Source organism: Coloeus monedula (assembly GCF_965178545.1).
Source record: "Coloeus monedula genome assembly, chromosome: 2".
NCBI lineage: Eukaryota > Metazoa > Chordata > Aves > Passeriformes > Corvidae > Coloeus > Coloeus monedula.
Window position 1 is genome coordinate 7,748,790 of NC_138782.1, and position 23,509 is coordinate 7,772,298.

At 38.7% G+C, this 23,509-nt stretch overlaps 1 protein-coding gene across 6 annotated transcripts in view; it reads left to right on the plus strand.

The window, feature by feature from the left end:
• MACROD2 (mono-ADP ribosylhydrolase 2) overlaps positions 1-23,509 on the plus strand; it is an 884,685-nt gene that overhangs the window by 573,592 nt on the left and 287,584 nt on the right. For all 6 annotated transcript variants that reach the window (XM_082303078.1, XM_082303080.1, XM_082303082.1 and 3 more), the window contains exon 7: positions 12,763-12,793. In XM_082303078.1, coding sequence (XP_082159204.1) covers positions 12,763-12,793 — 31 coding nt within the window. The remainder of the gene's footprint in view (positions 1-12,762; positions 12,794-23,509) is intronic.

Genomic DNA, 23,509 nt, shown 5'->3' on the forward strand with positions numbered 1-23,509 from the left:
AGGACCAGATTTGCTCCATATATTTAACGGCGTTTCCAGCAGCACAGTAAAGAGGGTTGTAATTTACTGATGACTCAGAATGACTGACATTATATATAAACTTCAAAGACTTTAGATAAAAATTGCAGAATCCACAATGGAATCATGTAAATTACTAACCCATGAATGGATTCTTAATTAGTTGTAACTCCTTGGGGAGAAATTTTCTGAAAGTGATTTTGGATGACTTCTTGAAAACAGTTCTGTCTGGAAAGGTAAATCACATGCTCAACTCTTAAGATGTTGCTGGGGATGGTATGTTTCTTAGGGGGCTCTATAATGAGAATGCTGCTCTCAGATGGAACAGTGAGTTACCAAAAAAAAAAAGATACAGCAGAAGTAGAGATTTGTCAAATATTTAAAATATTATGAACATCAGTGTATTCAGTATGTTTATGAAAGGTGAGCATAAAACATGTCTTCTTTTGTCATAAAGATAAGGCGATGTAGTATTTTATGTTTCGGATTCAGAGGCGTTCATTGTGCAGTGATGAAGTCTTTCCTAAAGCCTCCTACAGCAGCACATTGGGAAGAAACAAAGGAGGCCAGAGGGAGAGAGGCTTCACAAGGGAAGTGAGTAAACTGCCAGGTGGCTGGAGCAAATCCATTAAGGATAAGGAGAGTCTGTAGTCCCTTTAATGATTAGCACTGGCATGTGTGTTACATGTTCCTTGTTCATGCCACGGAGAAGCAAGAGCATGTCATGCAATAAACTCCCCTGCCTGATGATCCTGATTATCTTTACAGGGAAGGATTTCTCAAAAGGCATCCGCAGAAGCAAATGGGATGGAAGATTTGCTCTCTAAAACCCTGTCTTGGTCAGGGCAGAGGAGGCTTGTGGTCATTTCCCATTTTGGCAATTGCTGCTCTGATGCAATTTGTTGGTTTCACAGATTTTAGCTTACAAAAACCCCCAAACCTTCACCTCTTGCCAGTTTGTTCAGAATTTTCTCGATAGTTATGCAGAAAGTTTGCTGAGGAGTGTATGAAGGGCCATGCTGGGTCAGACCAAATGTGTGTCTTAGTCAGTGCCCTGCCTTTGCTTTGGCTGAAAGGTGATGCTGAGTGGGGAGTGTAAGGATGGGGTAAGCATTGAATGGCAGTTGTCAGAACACTTTCCTAGCCCTGGCTTTTCATCATTTAGGCACTTTCTGATCCACAGGTTTTATCTTCCTGCTTTAAATAGCTCTTTGGCTTTTTTCTTAGGTGAATTCATATTATTGATTTTCAGCTCCCATAAGCTTTTCTCATTTCTGTGGCATCCACTGTTTTATGTGAAAAAGAATCTCCTTTTGTTCATTTTTAACTTGCAACACGTTGGTTTCATCTGATATCCCCTATTTTTTTTTTTTGTTCACCTGGAGGGTTGAATTGAAGGGACCTCAGTTGTTGTAACTACAAGGTTGTAACTACAACCTTACTGTGGTAACGTAATGTCACTGTGTGCCATGTTATAATAACAGTTTTGTTGTGCTGGTAATTTCTTTTTAGAGCTTTGCTGATGTGTAAAGGGGACAATGCTTTAGATGAAAAGATTTTATTTGTTGTTCATTTTCACTTTAACTTGAGCTGTTTGGGTTTTTTTAATTAAGAGTTAGTCTTGATAATCTATTAAGTTTAATGCAGTGTTACTTAGTGCTGTATTGCAAAGGATTTAGCATTGTAATTCAACTCTGCAGTGTGGTTATTATTCAGATATATTTCTTTTTTCACAGCTAGGTAAGTCTTGACTGTAATAATTTTTGAATATTACTTGATTCTTGAACTGATGTTTAATAATGTCAGCTTTTAGGGAAATAAACACTGTGTCTCCATCTACTGGAAAAATACACAAAGGGACCTACACATTTTGCCATATATAATCTCCTCTTTGCTAGCTAATGTGGCAAGAATTTAGAAAACATGAGTGGGAGGTCTGTCAGATGTGGGCAGTGGATAATTGAGTCCCAGTGAGGAGGGTTTGAGGGGAGGAAGGACTGAAAGGGATGGAGAGACACACTTTCCAAAGTACAGTGTGCAAAAGGTCAGAGAAAATGTGGCAATGCCTATAGGAACAACAATAAAATCCCTTAACTAGTTGAAGAAACATTTAAAGGACTGTGGAAACAGATGGTGCATGAGTTAAAACTATACAGGAGCAACTTACCTTCTGCAGCAATTTCAGCAAGACAGTTATTTCCGTCGTTGTTACTCTCTCATTCAATCACAACATGCAATTACTATAGCAAACCTTCTGTCATATTGCACACGTTTTCACACTTGTCAGAGGAAAAGTCATAGATTAAACAATATGGTTTAAAGTACTGTTTAGTTATGAATTTCCTAACTGTATTTTAATGCAAGACAGAAGCATTCTGTTGGAGTAGACCTTAAAAGTACAAGAGCCAGGGGAACAGACTCAGGAAGAAAAACAAGTAGTTTTGGCCATACAAATCCCATGAGCACAAATGGAAATTTATGTGTGTTTATGCCTTCACGTCAGTCTGAAAAGAAGCAATTAGAGCCCCGTTGTGGAGTCACTACATGTGAAGAACACTTGCTGAAATCAATGGGTGCTTGGAGGAAAGACACAAAAAAGAAGTGGGGCTCTAATACTATATCAGTATTTCTCCCTTTGCTTTGATATAGTCATTACCACAGCACATGATACGGAACCTTGCAGTTAACTCTTAATTCTTATCAAGGTATTTGAAAACAAGAAACTGTAAAACCATTTAACTGTGCCAAACCTTTAGCATCCTCAGGTACAAGTTCTTAATTTCATTCATTTTTCTCCCTCCTTTGGGATTTTTTGGTATTGGCTGGTTTTTTGTTGGTTTTTCCCCTTCTCTATGTTTGTTCTCCAGAGCTGGTATCTCTTTGACATACACATAGCTGTATGTATATATTTAAGCTGCTTTTGTCTCTCATGCTAAATAGTTTGCATGAATGATAAAGTATTAGTAATGCAAGTGGTTATTTCTTATAATGTTTCTTGAATAATAATGTGTCACTGGTTCAGATCTTTTCATGTCTGTCTTTCCATAAAAAAAAGGAAAGCAACAGCACAGAGATTTCAATATGCCTTTTTTTTTTTTTCCATGAAAAAGGCGTCTGGGGGTAACTCAACCAGAAAAGACAGGGAAATCAAAGTGATAGTTATATTTTTGTGTTTCACTTTGATTGCTCTGTGCTGTTTTCTTCATTTGGGAAAAATGTATTTAAAAAGAGAGAGAAATCTTTATGCCTTTTATTCACTTCAGCTGTTTTTGCCATTTTAAAAATATACATACCAGTTATTTCCATACAGAACATTTGAAAGTAGGAAGAATTTGACAAGTCATTGTGTTACTTGAATTCAATAAAAAAACCTGTCTGGATCATTATATTAAATAGGAGGACATAGAAAATTAAAGTCACAATTCTATTTAAAATTGTTAACCTTGTATTTTTGCAGCAACACCTCCTGAGACGAGGATAAATGTCTATAAGAGAATGAAAGCTGAAGTAACTTAGAGAAAATAGATGTATTTTTTCAGATTTTGGGGTTTTTTTCTTTCTACTTTTCCCATATGTATGAGAGCCTTTCTTGCATTGACATTGAAGTTTTATTGAGACAAATCCTGACACATTTACTGATGCCAAGGAAAGCGTTATGCAGATTCATTCAACTTGGTAGAAACAGTGTCAGGGTTACTCAGAATGAGGAAATGTGTCAGAACCTGCAAACCTGGATTGGTCTCTCTTCAGGACTCCTCATTTTCTGAGGCCCCTGTTGAACACATTGCCACTGATTTTTCCAGAACCTTCTTTCAGGCAGCAAGTCGGTTGTTTTCTGAACCAAACCCAGTGTGCCAGAAATGAGGTATCCAGAGTTGCTGACCTGGTTTTGGTAATATCGGTGCAGTTTACCTTGTTTATTTGTGTCATTCAACAGCAGTTTGAAAGAGAAAAACCAGTGGAAATAGTGTTTGGATTGTAGTTGAAGCTGAGGGTTTCTTGCTGCTTGCAATGGCTCTGAATCAAGCCACAGATGGTGGCTAGTTTTCTGTAGCTGCTGCCTTCCTTGCACAGGCATTCCAGCAGTGCTGAAAGCAAGGCAGGGCCTTAGGAAAAATTGTAAAGTGGATCTGAGAGCAGATGTGCCCCAGCTGTAAGGGAAGTGATAATGGAAGCAGTGAATTTGGAACAGGGCATATGGCAGCAGTCTGTGATCGGGGAGGAGTGTGCCGAAGGATGGAAAGGAAAAAATGATAGAGTGGGGTGACAGCAGATAATAAATAGGGAGGGGAAAAGCACTGCACTGAGGGGACTCATGATAGCCATAGAAATATCTGTAGGAACTGTGCCTGGGAACAGTAGAGTATAAGCTAAAAATACGAATAACCTGCTTGGTCTTTAAAAAGAGTCTCAAGTTGTCCTTACTGTAATTTATGTTACCAGACCTTCTCCACAGAATTATAGTCGCATAATCCACAACTGCTGTTACTTATTTTGGATAAAGAAGGCAATTTTGACTGTGATCTCCCTTGACATTTCCCAAGGTCTATGCCTGTCTCATACCTTTCATCACTGTGTACTTCTTCAAGGCATCTCTCTTACCTCTCTCAAAAAGAAACATGCATTGCAGTTGCTCACCCTGGACCAGAGTGACAGAGACGTTACAGGTTATGGGAGATCAATTGCATAGCCCTGCTCCTCTTCACCTGGGAGGATCTTTGATGTGTTGACAAGGTTGGAATCCAAATAAGACATTAACCCACTGTATTGCAGTGGTTAGGGTGGCAGGAGCGATATAAAATAGCATCTCACTCAACAAGGTATTCTCCCTTTTCCATTTTACAATCTGTGTCAATGGCAGTTGGAACTATTAGACCTGCATTAAAATTACATATTACTTATATAAATGGGAGCTATAAATATCACAAATAGTAAAAAACTAAAATTGCACTGAGGTTCAGGAGACAGTATGTCTAAAACCTTCCAAATTAAGGACATTTAGAGGAAAGCCTCAATATCCATCTGCCCTAAACTTAACTCATTCTTGTTTGTCAGAGTGTGATCTCACTACTATGTTAATGTCATTTAATAACTTTCTTGCAAGGTTGGCTTAGATCTGAATCAAACCACAGTAAAGGAGCAGCAGTATTTCCTTGGGTGTGTTGGTTTAGATGAAGCAGTAAGAACAGGCCAACCTAGTGTTAAGGATGAAGTAATTGTCACTGTGGTCAGTAAACACCTCTGTTGCTGAATATCTCCTTTCTAAAGTTTTTATATCAATATATAGTCTTTCGGTTTCTTATTCCTTTTTCTTTTCATTTGAAAATATTATAAATGTAAATCTAATATTGATCTGTAGATGTGGCACAGTATCGATTTGAATGAGGGACCTAGACACGAGCTCATTAAGAAGTTGCTAGTAAGTAATGACCTGGATGTTGGAAATGCTGATGCTGAATTAGGTGTGTCCTCTCCTACCAGCCCATGTGGACTTGGGCCAGGCTTGCAATGCCTGTGTCTTCTGGGCACCATGTGTGGCTCAGCATTGGCATTTTCTGGGGTGGAAATCTCCCTGGGCTACCAGGAGCCTGCACTGAGTATAGCAGATCTGATTCTCACAGCTGTGCTCCTGGACATGAAACCAATGCACAAAACTGAGGGTTCTGTGTAGTTCTTAATTGACTCTTTGGAGAAACAGAGTGGGTTTTTCTGGCCTTGGAAGTCCCTGCTCATCTCATGAAGCTGGAGAAGTCTGGCTCAACATTTTTCATTAAAAGTAATTTTATATTGAATCAATGGAATAATATTCCTGTGGTGAGGACTTAGAAAATAGAGAGAGTTCCTGAATCTTTCTGGCAAGTACATATGATTTCCTGTTCTGAGGGAAAGATTTGTTTCACCTAAATTTAGCTTGGGTAAATTTAGGTGAAATCTACCACAGAGCTTTGCTCTGTGGTCAACAGTTCCCCACAAGAGCCATTCATTTGACCTGAAACAGATTAATTACCCTCTTCATTAACTGTAGAGAGAACCAGGCCAGAAGTCCAGCCTGGAAATGGGCAAGCAGAGATGAAACTGGATCCCAGATTTCCTCTTAGCAGTGCACACATCAGATGAGGTCTGTGATCTGTGGATATCACAGGATCTTGTGAGTAGAAATATAGCAGTGGGGAAGAGGTGCCCAGAGCCTGCTGTGCAGGTGGCCTGTCAGGCTGAAAGAATGGAATCCCTTACTGCATTAGGGATTTTTAAGTTAATATGATTAAACAGTATTATTAGTCTTCTGAAAATAGTCTGTAACCTTCATTTTAAAAAAAGTAATAATAAGGACTGTATCTGCATTGTTCTTGTAAAGGAATTTGCATCTTCAAAATTTCCTCTCAAAGTAATTAGCCACTGAGAGCTCAGGGACTCTAGAGGCAAACCTAGAAACTGCTCTGTGCTCTGTAGCGCCGTGAGGCTGATGCAATATGGGGCACGCAGGTGAATGTTCCTTTCTTTTCTTGAAAAAGGAAAGGGGATTTTTAATTTCTTGCTCTTCAGCATGAAGGAAACTTGTAACTGTTCTCTACTGGGGCTAAAAGCACATTACAGATGTGGTTCAAAATCAATTTGTCATTCATTTCAAGCCTGCTTTGGCACAGGATGGTATAGAAAGAAAAAATAAATTGTTCTAAATTTGCATTTGATATTCTATTCTTTCCTTATCATCTGCATTTTTGCTGCTTTAATTGGTATTTCAACTGCAATGGCTTCTAAACATCCTAGGCAGATGCTGTCTTATAAGCCCAATTATTGTATTTCTGTCTTTTTTTTACTGTGCAAGAGGTGGACTAAAAACTGGCTGAGCTGCTGGGATTTACAGGGTGGTGGTCAGTGGCACAAGGTCCAGCTGGAAGCTAGTCACTCGTCATGTACCCCAGGGGCTGACTGTGGGGCCAGTGCTATTAAAGATCTTCTTTAGTGACTCAGATGATGGGGAACAAAGTACTCTGGGGAATCTTCAGACAGCAGAGAGCTGGGAGGGCCAGTATTTAAACACAAGAAATGACTTATTTATTCTCTGGTTGGTCAAACTGCAGAAGAGGTTGCCCACAGAGGTTGCCCACAGGTCAAACTGCAGAAGAGGTTGCCCACCCATTGTAGGGTCTCCATCTTTGGAGATACTGCAACCTTTACTGGCCATGGTCCTGGGTGACCGGCTTTAGGTGGCCCTGCTTTGAGCAGTTGAGTTTCATATCTCAGTATTTCTAAATATAAATGGATGATGATTTTTAAAATATGTGCCAAACTGTTAGTTTGTACCTCCCCCATAAGTTTTGCACTCTAACTACAAATATTCAAATAGTTTAGGGAAAAAAACAGGCAACCCCCACTCCAAAACCAAGTTCGTGTGTGGAGAAATCAAATTATTTGATCCAGTTAAAGTCCAAACCTTTATCCAGGCAGTTAATTGAGCTATTACTGAAAGATTCTAAATTTGAAAAATTTAAAATAAAAATTTGCTGAGATTCCTCAAGTAGTGAACCATCTTAAGTTAATTCCATATTACAGTATTCCATATTCCATATAGCTACTGTCTTGTGAAGGTCATTGTAGCATCTGGTTTCTGTGTCTTCAAAAGTCTATCTTAAATTCATGTAAAGTTAGAACACACAGATGCTAGAAAGAATTTGTAATTCTTAGCAGTCATTCCTCGATATTTTTTTGCCACACCCATTCTTGAACGAATGTCATTTGGTTGAAGTTTTTGATTACTTCAATAAAAAAAAAAAATTTCGTTCGCTGTGTAAACTGAGACACATAATTGAACAATGAGAATATTGCCACGCAGCAAACAGGTCATCAAAGGAAGATCCTCCCCTGCAGCCACCTGATCTGTTTAGTTTGGTTAACAGGAAATTTTAAAGGTACTCTTTTTTGCCATCTTAACCTCTTAGGTGGCCTCTCTCAGTAAGTGCTCTCTTGTGTAAATAAACAGACTTAAAAGAAAACCTCAACCTCTGTGGTAAATACTTACCTGAAGTAGTATGACCAGCATGGAGGGGAAACTTGTGGAGGTCCTGTGGAAACTCGACAGACCTTTGTTTTCTGAGTTGTGTTGAATTTCTCTATGCACTTGTTGCAGGTCGTTTTAACTAAATAGTAGTCCTTCAATCAGTTGTCAGTGGCTTTGTGACAGGTTCGCCACACACCATTTTGCCACACAGCTGCTGGATTTTTATTTTAAATTTGATTATTGCTGCATATAATTTTCTAAACCTGTTGTCCTTTGGAAGAGTCTTAAGCCGCAATACAGAAAGGATGTTTCATGTTGGGTTTGAATCCGAGCTTCAGCTGTAGTTGCTTGACCAGCATTTTGTTAGCTGTCAGCATCCTTTGAGAACCTCCCCACAGCCGGTATGTAAACTTTTAGGCTTGTGAAGTAGCTGAATGTTTATGTTTCTACCAAGGAATTCCCTCCAACTCTTTCGGCACTTGCGTGTCCAGTGTGTGACTCTGGTGAAGAGAACCTTCCAGTGTGTGGATGAGGGAGCTTGTACAAATGCCTAAAGGCTTGTGTGTGACATGCTGTGTTCAAGACATTGATTATTTTTGAGGTGATAATTGCTTTTTTTTATTCTTTAAAGACATAACAAACATGCTAGTATTGTCTGTAGTGAAAACTTCAGTTCAATTGTTCCTCTTTTTTTTTCTCTTCACTTTCAGGATGGGGAATTATGTTGGAATTTCCTATTCACATATGTTTTCTTTGAATGATAGTTACTTCCAGAATCTGTTGTTTGCTAAATTGTGGTTCAGAATGATGACAAAAAGAGAATTAATTTCAGGAGAGAGGCTAGAAAATAGCGTAAGATTTTAATTTATTTTTTTCCAGATAGTAGTATGAGGATTTTTAAAAGGCAAAAGAGTAGTATTATAGTTACTGGTTTATAAAATAATTTGCTTTATAAGTTTGATCTAGTCAAAGCAGCAAAGCTTGACTCTGAGTGTTTGATGTTACTGATCTTAAATATGTGTATAGGTACCTTGTGAATAGTTCATGCAGCAAAAGACATAGAATAGTCCCTGAAGTTTATTGTTTTATTGTGCTTTTTGAAATTAAGCACTTTTGTAGAGCATGTTATTTTGGAAAGCATCTCAGGTGCGCAAGCTTTTTAGGAGCTTTGGCTGATGAACAGGAATATCAATTATGCAAGGAGCAGGAAGGAATGGCTCTCAAACGGGAGAGTTAGTCCTCTTCATAAGATGGTGCAGTGAAATCAGAGAAGGATTTGTGTTTGATATTATTTTTGTCTGCTGTGTTATGTGCTGGAAGAAAAGTGCTTACCTTGCATATGGCTTGGTTGTGGCAGAAATGACGCTGGGAGACCGGTTCAGAATGCCGAGCACTTAATTTGAAGAAAGTCCTTGCTCTGTGGAAGCAATTAGGAGCTGTGGCTGCAGTAGGAGGCGTCTGGTCATGTAGACTTAGCAATTGTATTCATCTAATATATAACAGTTAATACATTGCAGCTCAGTGTGAACTAGAACCCCTAGATGTAGATAAGCCCTTAAGTATTTAAATACCCAGGTCCTTCTTACTGAAATGTCGTAGAGTCCAACTTGGCCTCCACATGGTGACTATTGTAAATGTTCCTCATAGAGCTGCATTACATTTCATCCTAATTAGCACTGCTGCTGTAGCCTTAGTAAAGACACATTGGATTAAAAAGAACCAGAGGCTGAGTGCCCACATCCTGTCCTACAGGAATTAAATAAATTTCAGTCTTATAGTATTCACAGACCTGATTTAATTTGGCCTCTTTCTCTAGACAATTGCAAAAGCACAGTAGTAGTAGGAAGCTCCTGCCTTTATTAATTATGTTTAACTCCAGAGTTGTGTCTGGTTTGAGTGCTATCAGGGTAGCATTTCTTAGTAGTCCCCAAATAAAGCAAACATGCTATTTTGGTACCAAAGAAATTAAAGGTTCATCAATAAATAGCAGTTACCAGCAACAAATTAAGATGAGAAACATTTTTATTGTGGACATAGGAATGAATGTTACCTATTGTGAAACAGATATTTTAAATTGAAATCAGATATATAATTAAGTTATTATTATGCACAGAAAAGTTTAGAAACCTTAACATCTTTTGTCCATAAGCCAAATATTATAGTATGTTGATATCCATGCTGTGAATTCCCCATTACTGCTCTGTCAGTAATTTCAACCTGGCATCTAGACTAAATTGTCTCCCTAGGAGCCAAGAGGAAACACGGTTGATATGTGATCTCAGGCACGGGTCTTTCTTGAATGAATAAAAGCACTGTCACATTTTACAAAATTACATCTGCTGGTTATGTGCTGTGATCATCTCTGAATGAGGGAGAGGGCAGAGCTTATCTGAGTTACGGCTCAGATGTATATTCCAGAGGAACTTGATAGGATTTTATACAGTCTTGTAGCTGCATTCCAGATATGTTTCAGCTGCATGACAGAAACTGAAAGCAAGGTAATGATTGTGCCTGCACAATAATTTTTAAAGTGTTAAGAAATATACACAACACACAAGTTGCCAGCCAGAGCTTGCTGAGTGGCCTAAGAGCATGTTATTCTGTGAATGGAGATGAACAAGTTTGACAAGTGGCTGCCATGCAGTGCTGAAAATGCAGTTCTCATCTTCTCTCTCTGAGCAATGATGAGAAGGAAGCTTGTTTCCCTGGAGCTCGCAGGTGCTTGGATCCAGCACCCCAATACACAGCTGTGGTGCCAGATGTTGGCAGTGTGTGCTGAACCTGTCCCATAGTGCATCAGCCAGTCTTGTAAATCCCTTCAAGGTCCCTGTCATGGCTTTAAGTAGGCTCATTTAATGGTTGGACTCAGTGATCTTAGAGGTCTTTTACCACCTTAAGGATCTGTGATCCTTAAGGATCTAAGCTGTGACACAGCTTAGACACTGTGTCAGTCTGATGCCCTTTGCTTTGCAGCAGTCACGAATCTGCAGTGACCTGGGGGGAGCTGGTGCTCTTTGCTGCTGGAGGGCTGCAGAGCCACTCCAGCCCAAGGCCCACCAGGTGGCTGGCTTTGTCACACATGTGGGGATCTGAAGTTAGTAGTTGAGCTGTGTCCCCTAGGCGCCATGTGGGGTGTTACCCAAGGAGCCACGGGACTGGTGGACTTTTGGAGGTGCTGCAGCACTGTTTCCCCTCATCCACATATGTTACAGGCCAGTAAGAGAAAACCATGAATACTCAGTTACTCACTTTCTGAGGCAAATGAGTATCCAAGTCCTATGCTGTTATTCAAATTCTGCAAAGAATAGAAAACAAAACACTTGTTTGGAGCAAAGGTCTCTTAACATGTGGAAACTGCTATGGTGGTGAATTTTAAGATCTTTTTCTAAAATGGACAAAATCTTCCTCTGTGCTTCTCTCTGATTGCTGAAATATCTGTTGCCACCTCAGCCTGAGCTCTGTAACCATGTGGTGGTTGTTTTTTTCTTTTTTCTACTCTATTCTTCATTTCTTTAAAGAGCTGATTCTTGTGATTTATTGGGTACAAACTACAAAGCTAAGTACTTTTCAGGATGTAAGTTGTAGTGGCTATGAGAAGGAATGAGACTATAATTCTCCTCCATTTTATTTTAGTTAAGCATTTTCAGAGGGGAGGGGAGGATGTATTCTTTCCATTAGACCTCTCCTTTCTTAATCACCATTCCCTAATTAATTCCCTGGTTAAATATAAAGCAAGCATTAGCTTTGAATAATGTTCTCCTGTGTGATTAAGTAAAGGAGAATTTCTTTCTTTTGTATGATGACTCATTGCTGGGGGATCTGGAGGGAGCCTCAGGGTGGATATTTGAGACTTTGGTCCCAGGTGCTCTCGTACCTTTGAGCTGTGCCTGCTGTCAGTCCAGAGGCGGGAGGCAAAGGTGATATCACATATCAGCTGAACACGAAGAAAATTGCCTCTCTTGTGAAACGACAGCTTTGTTTTTTCCTGGTGGAAAACTGACTCTGGCTCACAGAAATGCAAATCTTGAGACAACACATACAGCTAGCAGAAATGTAAATTATTGTTCTTGCTGGCACAGTGTCTGTAATATTTCTTGTTGCATGATGTATATTCTTTGGTGTCCAAGCTGCCCCAAAGATGTACTCTTTCTTTTCATCAGCGTCTCCCAGTTCCTAGCCCTGCACCAGTTTGCAAACCTTTGGCTTGTAACAGTACAGCTGTGTTGGGTCACACCATGAACCACATGTCTGAAAGAACTGAGGTTAAGAACTGAATCAAAAAAGGAGATTATACTGAATGAGGGCATGGTGAAGCGGCATAACAGGGTCTAAGCTGGCCAAGCTTGTTTTACTGATGAAGAAACATTATCTAACTCTACCCACATGATATGACTTTTTTTTCCTACCGTAGTAGCTTATGGCATTAATTTTTAGCTCATAGCATTAAATTTTAGCTCAAAAGACAGTTTTAAGAATAATTCTGTGTTCAAATGTTGCTTGGAGCTCAAGATGAGAAAAAGAATGCAGCTTTATTAATGTGGCAGCAAAGAACACATATGGAATATTTGAGGCATACATTCACATACATGAGCATGCCTGTGATTTGACTGCTGTAACAGTGAATGCTACAACATATAATCTCTGGGTGTTGAAAAACAGGCATTTAAAAACACTCTTGGTTTTGATAAAAAGTATGGTAAGCAGAAATCCTGCTGATTTTTTTTTTTGTTTCATTTGTTTTACAGGCCTTTCCCTGTATTTCAACTGGAATTTATGGTAAGACAGACCTTCAATGTCACTTATTCTTACTCGTTTTTCCCTATTATTGGTATTTCAAACAGTGATATTTTGTATCAGATGTCTCATCAGTCATTTTGTCTCACCAGTACATTTATACTGTGTTAAAAAACAGAGGCCCAAAGCCTTCCGCTGTGACTGGATGCTGGTGTGCTGGTAAGTGGGATATACCCTTAGCATAACCCTTAGAGCTTGTGAGTGAAGACTTGCAACTGTGATTACACTTCTGCAGTAACTCTTAAACATGCTGCTGTGGCTTCAACAGGAAAAAACAGGGGTCTGGCAAAGTTTTCCACCCAGAAGGAAAGCAAGAAAGATGCCACAACGTTTGAGACTGGCAGGAAAAAAAAAATAATAGCCAAGCCAACATGCTCAAGTAACAGGAAATTATCTTAGTTCCCTTGAGTTTTGCTTCCACAATTTTAGTTTATTAATTTACATGCAAATTAACATGGCCTGAAGGAACTGGAAGGAAAGGGTTATTGTAAGTCTCTTGCTTTGTTGTAATCATAAGGTAATCCATCACTAATAGTCAACTTGCTTTTAGTTGGCCAAAAGAAGTGAGCATGATATTTGAAGGCGGAAGAAAACAAACAGTTCAATATTTAGCAAAAAATTGAGAAATTTGAGAAAACATGCAATTTACAAAGGGAATTTTTTTCATTAAACAATAACCTACGTTGAGTTTTCTTCCATTTAGGTTCAATAAATGCATAGAAATGATTGTACGTTTGATTACTTATACAATTTCAAGTTTTTAAATTAAGGATGTTTTAGAGAAACACATGGTTGCTCCATCCCTGTAACTGTTGAAGGTCAGGTTGGATGGGAGTCTGAGCAGCTTGGTCTAGTGGAAGGTGTTCGAAGCAGGGTTGGAAACAGATGATCTTTAAAGTCCCTTCCAACCCAAACTATTCAATGATTTTATGCTAAACAGCAATAAATTAAAAAAAAAAAAAAACATCATGTAACAATGTAGTATGACATAAGTCATAACATACAGTAATTGTTAGATAATTTGAGCTTTGACTAATTAGGTAATTTAGATTCAAGAGGGAGAAAGGAAGGCAGGAATATTAGGCTTGTTCCTTCTTTTTCAAGGACCTCGTTTAAAATTATTTTATGATTGTAAATATGAAATAGGCTTTAGAAGGTAAAATCTAATTCAATGTGGGTGCTTTATTCCCTTTTACTTGAACTGCATTTGCATTGTTGCAGAATATGATGCAGAGCACTAGAATTGGCTGAATATAAATCTGGTTTCAGAGAAAGCTCTGCCTCAGTTCTCAGTTTTGGTCCTCCTTTTGAACTTGGAGGAAAGGTTTGCATTTTAGGCCTTGACTCATTGGCTTAAATCTTCATCTTTTACATAGATACATTTTTGTTACTATTTTACAAAATCAAGCAAGTTGTGCTATAAATATATGGAAATTACTAGTAAGTGGAATGTACAAATAATAATAGTTCACTTTTTTTTAGAATTGGCCTAGTTAATAGAAAAGTCTCAGCAGGTGAGAAATATGGTTCCCCAAAGCCAGCAGAGAAAGTTGGAAAGGATTTCTGATAGGAATCTTGAGTTTAGGTGAGGTTTATGATGCTTTTCTCGAAGGTAGCTGTGGCATTACTGAAACATTTTACACTGTGACAGATGCTTTTTCTGTAATTGTTTTCTGTTTTCACTGTTGGAAATAAAATGCATTTGTGCTAAAATGCTCTGTTTTTCTTAGGCTGCTTTTGTGGCTTTTTTGGGGGGGAATACAACCTCTAATCGATGGTACTGTTTGCATTTTAATAAATACTTTCTATTCCTCGCTTAAAAAAATATTTTCCTTCTTTACAGACTTTCAGATGTACTGCCTGAGAGTAATAATTAAGCAGGCAGCCCTGCATCTGGCTTCAGGTGTCAGTATTTTCAAGAATATTTGATAGCTGTTGCATTGCTAAAATTATGCTGTGGGTGGTGACATGCTTGCAATGTAAAATATACACAAACCCCACAAAACTATGCTTTCATCTTTTTGGTTTTTTGGGGTTTTCCCTTTATCTATTCATATTCCTTTAGATAAAGGCAGTGTGTAGATGAAAATGTGGATCAGCCTCATTCCTGGTGGCCAAGCTGATTAGGATATCCTTGTGCTGTGCACATAACGCTGGACTGTCCCAGCAGAGTGTTATAGAAGGAACACACTTGTTTCCTCATCTTGGATCCATACAAGCAAATGCTTTCCCTTCAGAAACCCCTGGCTGAGGACTCAATTTCTCCTACAAATTGAAGCAGAGAAATTTGCAAGAGATCAACTGAGTATATCCAGTTTTAGAATCTGGATTGAGTTCTTCTCCAGACTCATGTAGATGTACAGACTGCTCACCTTCACTCTTGTCATTAGAACAGTGTTCACACTTCTCTGGGGAGCAGTCCATTCTTGTTTTCATCATTGCAGAGCACGCCTTTACTCCCATAAAAAGGAAGCTGGGAAGAAACAAGCAAGCAAGGCTCTTTCTGAGGTCTTGGCAAAGGGCAGATTCCTTTCTGTGGGCAGGGTGTTGGATAGAGGAAAAGTCTACTTTTCTTCCACACTTTCCTGATGCTCCATCTCCACCCATCACACAGTGGATGTTTCAGCTTGAACAAGTTACAGCCTTGGGAAGGCCATTTGACTGCTGCACTGTGCCAGCAGTTAAAACTTGAATTTTCATATACTCCAGTTTAAAGAGTGCTGGCAACAAATCCGCTCACAAAGGATCTTTGATTTAGAAGTTTGATAGTTTCAAATGAGGGATTTCATCTTTGAAAAATGACATAGAAAGCAACCAATGCTAAATGTTTGTAAGGACTACACAACACAGGAGAGTCTGCCCACAGGCACTCTGGGAAAAAAAAAAAAACCCTAAGAGATCCCCAATTGCTAATATATTTTACTAAGAGATCCCTATCACCTTTAGTAAGTTTATGAGCTGCTAATCAGTCTAAGAAAGCAAAGGCTGTGAAGGTTTATATCCCTGTGGATGCCTGGGTTACTCTCTTCGGTTGCAATAAATGCTTTCGTTTACACCAAGAGCATGAAGTTTCCTAAATAAAGCTGTTTTGCGAGAAGGTCTGAGGGATTTACATCACTCCCATGGTATTAGGGGGTATTGGAGTATCAAGCTACACATCCTCAGCAGCTGTTAAGTAACACACAAACATAAGCCTAAGTGCAATCTTAACATTGTCTTCTTATTTTTTCTTTTTTTTTTTTTAAGCCAGACCAGTTAGATTTTTAGGAATTTTCTTACACTTTGTCTCTTTTTCCTTTTTAAAGCGATTTTACTATCTGTTTGGAAAAAAATCTGTAGACAAATCTATAGTTCAGAGGGTACAAAGTGCTATTTTAGGCTGTAGTGTGTCAGATTTTCATGTTTGTGCTGGTTTGGGCAAGTTTGGAAATATCCCCTGATAGAAGGCAGGTTACAACCACCCTCATCCCACCAGGTTCGGGGAAAAAATAAATTTTCTTCGAAGGAAAGTGAAAAAGATAAAAACTATTTAACAAATGCACCGGAAGAGGATAATAATGCTAAATAATAAAATCTCTTGCTGTGGAGAGAAACCTGGGAAGACTTCAGAGTCCTTCCGTAGGTAGCCTCTCTCCTCCTCCTCAGAGCTGGGATGGGGTGGGCCTTCCTCCAGGGCCTCCACCTTGGTGGAAAAAGTCCCGATGTGTTCTGATGTTGAAACAGTCCAAAAAAGAAGGGAAAAAAACGAAGTCCCAGGAAAACCAGAGAAAGTCCCAGAGAAAAAAAAAGCCAAAAGCTGGCTGGAAAGCAAGCAGGGTGCTTCCTCCTGCTCCTCTCTCTCACCGCAGCAGAATGCAGAGCCGACTCTATCTCTGTGTGTCCTTGAAACACTGCTTTGAAAGTTCTGCTCAGTTTTTTTTTTTCTCCCCCCTCTAAGGCTCAGTTTAAAGGCACAGAAACGCACGAAATTAATTTCTGGCATAGAGCAGCGATATGGGATACACATCATAAAGTCACCCCAAGACAATGTTAAAGCAGTGGATCACCATTTACATGTCCAGTTTCCCCATAACTGCTGTCTTACTATGTCTGAGGTACCTTCAGAAGGGGGGATTGGGGGGAAAATGCCATTTTATTTGGTAGATTTTCTGAAAGAGTTATTGCATCTTTAAGAACCTCTCTACAAATTGTGGCATTTGCAGCCTGCAAAGTGAACAAGGATGTTGGATATGGTGCTACAAAGCTTCCAAGCCACAAAATTAAAACAGGGCTCTGCAAATGGATGTAAGGAGACAGGAATTTTCCTTTTTGTCACAAATATGTTGAGAGATAATTGTAGGATAGGCTGCATATGGAAGGTATTGAAGATGTTATGGTCTATGCACACCTATGTGTTCCCTCCATACTGTTACTTTACAGTAATATAGGGTTTGGCTTCATTCCGAGATACTTATGTTGGCAAAATAAACTGCTCTCTAGAAACAGAAACTAGTATTTATTTTAAACTTAACATAGGGGGGAAAGAAGAAGAAAGAAAGTGGGGGAAGAAAGATGAAACTGAATTCTCCAACTGGTGTGTATTTCTATCTCTACATCAATATAGCTGTATGTTGTACCTTAGCTTGATTTCATGAAAATTATGTCCTCTACCCTTTCTGAGAAGAAAGACAGTGGCAGCTCTTAGTTTTGTTATGAATTTGTACTTGCATTTCTTTTAAAAACACAGAGAGAAAAAGACCAAATGCCATGGAAGTGCAGAATGTCTGTGGTAATTTAGGTGGTGGAAATGCAGTTTCACCACATTTTAAACATCATTATTACATTGAAGTCTTGCTGCTTGTAGAATCAGGCCACTGAGGCTTACTTGTAGCTTCTGGCCTGGTCATGAGCAGAACATTGAACGGTTTTATTTGTTACGTGTTGTGAAAGGGGAGTCTTAAAAGAAAAAAAAAATAGAGTAAACTAGGCTGTGTGTATAGGAAATAGAAGCATATAATCCGTTCTCAAGGGTGGATGCAGGGAGGGAGCACAGATCCTCTGGTCTGCTTTAGATTTGGGGGAGGAGGTCCTTTGGTCGTGTGCCAGCTGGTGTCACCGCTGTCCTGACCCCCAGTGTATCCTGCTCAGGGTCCAAAGAGTGATTCATCCTGCCACAGAGGGCTGGGAGCATATCCATCAGCTCTTCTCTATGAGGTGATCCAAGGTAGATTATAACAAGGGATTAACCGGCAGGTGTTCTACTAAAGGATTATAAAAGCCCTCTGAAAATCTGAGTCAGAAGACTAAACCAAATGTTTTCAAAGGCAGCATAAATTCCTGACACAGGGTTAAAGGTTGAGGCCGTCTATTTCTATCTTTCTCATCTGTTTCTTCTCATTTTCCTGTTGGCATTTCATTTCTGGGATAGATGTTCCTTTAATGAGCAATTCTAATAAGGGTTGCACTGTCATCTTTCCAAGGAAGGAGTTAGCTGTAAATTTTTCAGAGCCACTATACACAAATGTGTAGTAAGTAACTATGAAGTAGTTTTGTATTTATCTCCAGTCTGGTGCTTTGAGTTCCTGTCACCATTAAAAAGGCCTGAGGCTTATGTGATCATCAGGATTTGGATATTGTGATGTCAGTTGAGGTTATCCCAGAAAATGAATATTATCATATAAATTCTTTGTGATAAAAATTCCCAATCCAGTAGGTCACATAAGGAAAGTTCCTATTAATAAGATTTTCATAACTAAGGTAATTTTTAAACTTGATCAGTAACTCCTCATCCTTCAACGCAGACCACATCAACTTTTTTGACACTGTGTGGTTTTAAAAGACCTTTTTTGTAACTCATTGGGAGTTAATTGCATTTTGTTATTTGCTCCATAATTGGCATAATGTAATATGTTAGAGAAAATGAAGATATATGAGAATTCATTCTTTGATGCTTCTTTTGGGACTGATCACTGGTTAAATAGATTATTATTAAAATTAATAATGGTAACAGCTATGAAATTGCTATTATAATATTCACGTAATCCTAGAAATCTCATTACTACTTGTATGAAAATTTGTTACATGCATTATTTAACAGTGTTCTTATTTCAGACAGTGAGGTGTCCATGATACTAATTGGTGTCTTCCCATAATTTAAATACTAAAAAAATTATTACAGGGAAGTGTAAATCAATGAGCTCTCAGCAGTCTAAAATTAACATTCATATGATGTATTTAGCAAAAAGAAGCTCTAACTTGACTCCAGACAAGAGACTTAATAATCTCTCTTTTTCAGTGGAAATTGGCTTTTTATGGATAATGTAGTTTGACTATCTAGAATTTTATCTATTCTGAAGGTCTTGCTGACTGGTCCAGTTTGCAGCATTTCCCCTGAACACTAGAGGACAAATCCTGTCCTTCATTCAAATGGCATTTACTGACTGTCCTTAAAAATTTCCCTTTGAAAACTTAGACTGTTGATCACTGAATAGTCAGTTGCCTCGTGGCCTCTCTTTTAGTCTTTTCTATGTTCTCTTTAGGAAGAAATAAAAGTCTATGTAGTTACTTTTTCCTTTTAAAATTATATCTATATGTATTTATATTTCATCCATATTTATATTAGATATGTATTATTATATTAATTGCTCCCTTCAATCTTGCAGCTGCTCACCCTCTTTAACCTCACTGTCTGGGTTCTACTCCGCAAGAAACAATTGTGCACTCTCTTGCTCTTATTTCATAGTGTTTTCCATCTTGAAGCTCCTAGCATGGAGTTCCTTTTGCAATGAGCTCTATAGGTATCTCCAGACTGCTGAGGAAAAGCCAGGAACATCTCCAAAGGCATCAAAGACATGTCGAGCTTTGGGCACTTTTCCCCTTTTTCCTTTCACTTTTTGTATTTTTTTTGTTTTTTTATTGGGTAACTATCCTTTAAAGCATAAATAAGTTGGAAAAGTTCTCTGGTATTCAGAAAGCATAATGCAGAAATCATAAACAGGGCTTCAGCTGGTCAGATATATTGTTTGTTTTCATATTTATCTTTTTCTATTCAAAGAATTAGGAATGTCTTAATTACCATGATGAAAGTTAAAACTCTTATTTTGTTGTATACCAACAGAATCGCTTATTCTCTTTTCTAAATTTTCCTGGCTGATGTCAACAAGATAATCTGATGTGTTTGTTCTGTGGCTTTACACTCCAGAAAAGCTTAAGCTCTTTGAAGCTAATTTATTAAGAAATGAATTGAAGTAAGAAAATAAAGCTATGCGGACCTCATCCTAGAGACATTACATTAAGATGATACATGAAGTATAAAATATTCCTTGGTAAAAGGCCCAGTTATTGCTATCCTAATTTTTTCTTTGATGTAATCTTGCCCCTTGCCCCAGGAGAGAGTATGTGTCTAAAACTTAACTTGGAGCCCAATCCATTAGTGAATTCTATCGTGTTGTTGTGGGTGTCTTTTAACCATATTCATGATTAGATGTAGTGTGAAAACATAGTCATTATAAGAATATCTTTTTCATGCCTTCCCACATCTTAGCACTTGGCAGATTTCATTTACCTGTGCACTCTGGCATAACTAGTCTTGTATGTAATCCTAGTTATACCACACACGTCCTGTATACTTTAGCAGCTAGAAAAAGCTCGCCAAGGGCAAGATTTCTATTCCTAGATGATCACCCACAATCATTTTAATACCATGCAATTGTTTTATCTGGAGTTTACAAAAATAAACAGAAGGAAGCTGTCATGAAGCCTGATGAACATGATGCACTTAGTCCCATGATTTAATTTTAGGTAGTCCTGTGAGGAGCAGAGAGTCTGACTCAATAATCCTCATGGTTCCCTTTCAGCCTGAGGTATCCTGTGACTCTGTGTGTATTCAGTTGACTCCCACTCAGAGCTTAAAACTCATTCTGTGAGGACAGAATAGTAGTACAAGCCTGTATCTATGTGTCCTTGTAGAGCTTTTAAAAGCCCTGACACACTAAAGTTGAGTAGGAATAATATTTGTGGCGTCATGTACATCAAATAGTTTTACCAAAAAGGTGTCGACCTTTGGTATCTTTTTGAACTTCTGCAACTGCATTAGATAGTAAATGCCTCAGGAAAACAGCTTCTCTTTCTCATTATTACCTTATTTTTTAGTGTGGAGGGATAGTTCTGTCTTGGTCTGGCCGCAAAATATTGTGGTGCTGGGCCTTATTTGTCCTACTTTTTATTCTCCATAGCAGACTTTGCCTCTTATTGTTTATTTATGCAATATCTATTGCAATGGTCCTAGTCAGTGTTGGAGACCCTTAATATTACTCCAGTACAAACACTGAAAGTCGCCATATACATAAATTTACACTACCAAGGTCATCTCTCATTCTTAACTTTGGTCACTTCAAGAAGTTCAGAAGAAATGTGTGTGATAATATGGAGGCTTTTAGGTGGCTTGTGAAAGGTAAAAATGTGTTGCTGTTAGGGCAAATATCTTTCTCCTGAAATGAAAGAAAAGATCGACAGAATAGACTTGCTATCATCAAAGCACCTGAAAGTCAAGCTAAAGGTGTCTCTGGCTCTGAGGGTCGTTCACTGTATTGTCCTTTGTCCTGCGTCTTTGTTAAATAGGAATGCTGCCGTATATCACTGGAAAGGGCAACTGCCACTGAGGCAGAATAGCAGAGCTGGATGATTCTGTGTAGTGAATGACTAATCCTGTTTCTAAGCCAAAATCCTGTTTATAAGATGTATTCTGCAGCTCTGCACACCGCAGACTGTGTTGGCAGCTGGGTTAATAGAAGGCCACCTTGGGCCTGGAAGAGGCTTAGTTATTCCTTTTTGTCTTGGGAATGCATTTAGAGCTGTTGTGTGCCGCACATGTTGGCAAAATGTTAACCTGTCTTTTGTCTCAAGGTGTGATGCACCAGAAAATAGTATAAAATACTGTGAATTACAACAATGGAAGGAAGCATCTATTACAATGGTCTGGTTTTGTTTTTTTTTTTCCAGAAGAAAGGATTTTTTTTTTAACTGGTAATTTCTGAGGTAATAAAAAGTTAGATTTGTACACATACTTTGAATTTATGCAACTCAAGTAACTTGCTGGTGGTTGTATCAGTGAATAAAACAAATTGCATGCATGCGTTGCCAGGACTGAAGTGTTATTTCTCAAATTCCATATTTATAATTGTTAATAAAATATCAGGTTGTTATGGAATTGTTTCCTGTTTGACTAATCTATCAGAATCTGATTATTCAATTTAAGCTAGTTGCCTGTATCAATGAAATACTACACAGCCTGTAAGAACACATGAGGCTTATTGCAGAGAAAATGCAGCAAGAGTCAGAATTTACCTTTCTCTGAGTACTGTTGGGGAGGAAGTTCGAATCCTTTCCAGAGCTTCTGTGCAGAGTAGAATCATTGCTAGGTTTGTTTACTTGGCAGTAATTGTATACATATTAAATTCCCCTTCAGGTTTATTCAGGGTGAGGCACGCAGAAACAAATGCGCACCTTTTTGTTGAAGAGTGTTAAGTCAGAAATTTGGTGCATATTAACAAAGTAACTATCAAAACAAATGTGGACAGGCTCTTTGTGTACCTGCCAGGCAGACAGGATAGAAGTCAGTCATTTACACTGAAGAGCTGGTTTGGGCAGGGGGAAGTCATCTTCTGCTTTAAAATACACTTTAAGTCAGGCTTCTGCTCAATAGAGCTGCATTTGGTTTATTTCTGAGCTGTCACTACTGCAGAAAAGGACCAGTTCAAGGGGTGTTCTGTGAGAAGATAACTGTAATTAGCAATCCATTTCTTCATTTCCATGCTATAGCCAGCCTTGATGAATTAATCACAATCAAATACAGGCTGCGGGAAGGGGGGTGACCCACGTAGCACAGAAGAAAAATGAGGCCCTGTACTGGCATGACAGACTAATCCTTCAATTCTCCCATTTGACTGAATGAGGGGACTTGTTGGTGTGCTTGTCACCAGCACCGCCCATAAACAAACTGTTCGCTCTCAGTCAGAGGGTTTGGTGGGTGTGATAGAGGTTACTGAGAGCATCCCAACACTTCATCCATCACTGATGTGGGACAGGGAGCTCCTGGATGACTTCTGAGGAGGAAAAGTCACAGTGGCTTACAAGATCCTACTTTAAAGAGAGAACAACTTAAACTGTGTTTGTGGAGTGATTTTTTGTCTGATCCCATGGGAACCAAAATGACTCCTTGGTTTGGCTGGATGTGTTATGGCTACTGAAAAAGACAGCAAAAATTTGAGGTTGAAGTTTAGATTATATTAGGGTGCCTTCCAACACAAGCTATTCTATGATTCTGTTGTTATTGCTGGCAAGTCTGAGCGGCTGTAGCTTCACATAGACTCTGATTTTGTTCCAGGGGACAGGAGGTAAGCTGGTTCCAGGTGGAAAAGAAAGCAATAGCAGCCTAAAGAAAATTATTTACTCTGACAGTTATGTAGAGAACTTGGGAACTTTCGGTAGATGTTTGCTTATTTTCTTCTTTCTTCTTATCTAGTTTTTGGAATTGCGCAGCAGCTGTGTGGCTTCTAGGGTTATATTAGGAATATGGGACTATTTTAACTGGCCTACTCATAGTAATGTTCTTTACTTAATAATGTTCTTTATTTTATCTATGGCTATGGTTTTAGGTTTTCATCTGGTAACTGAAATGGAAGCAGCTGACTTCATGCTAGGGCACATTGGTTTCAGAGA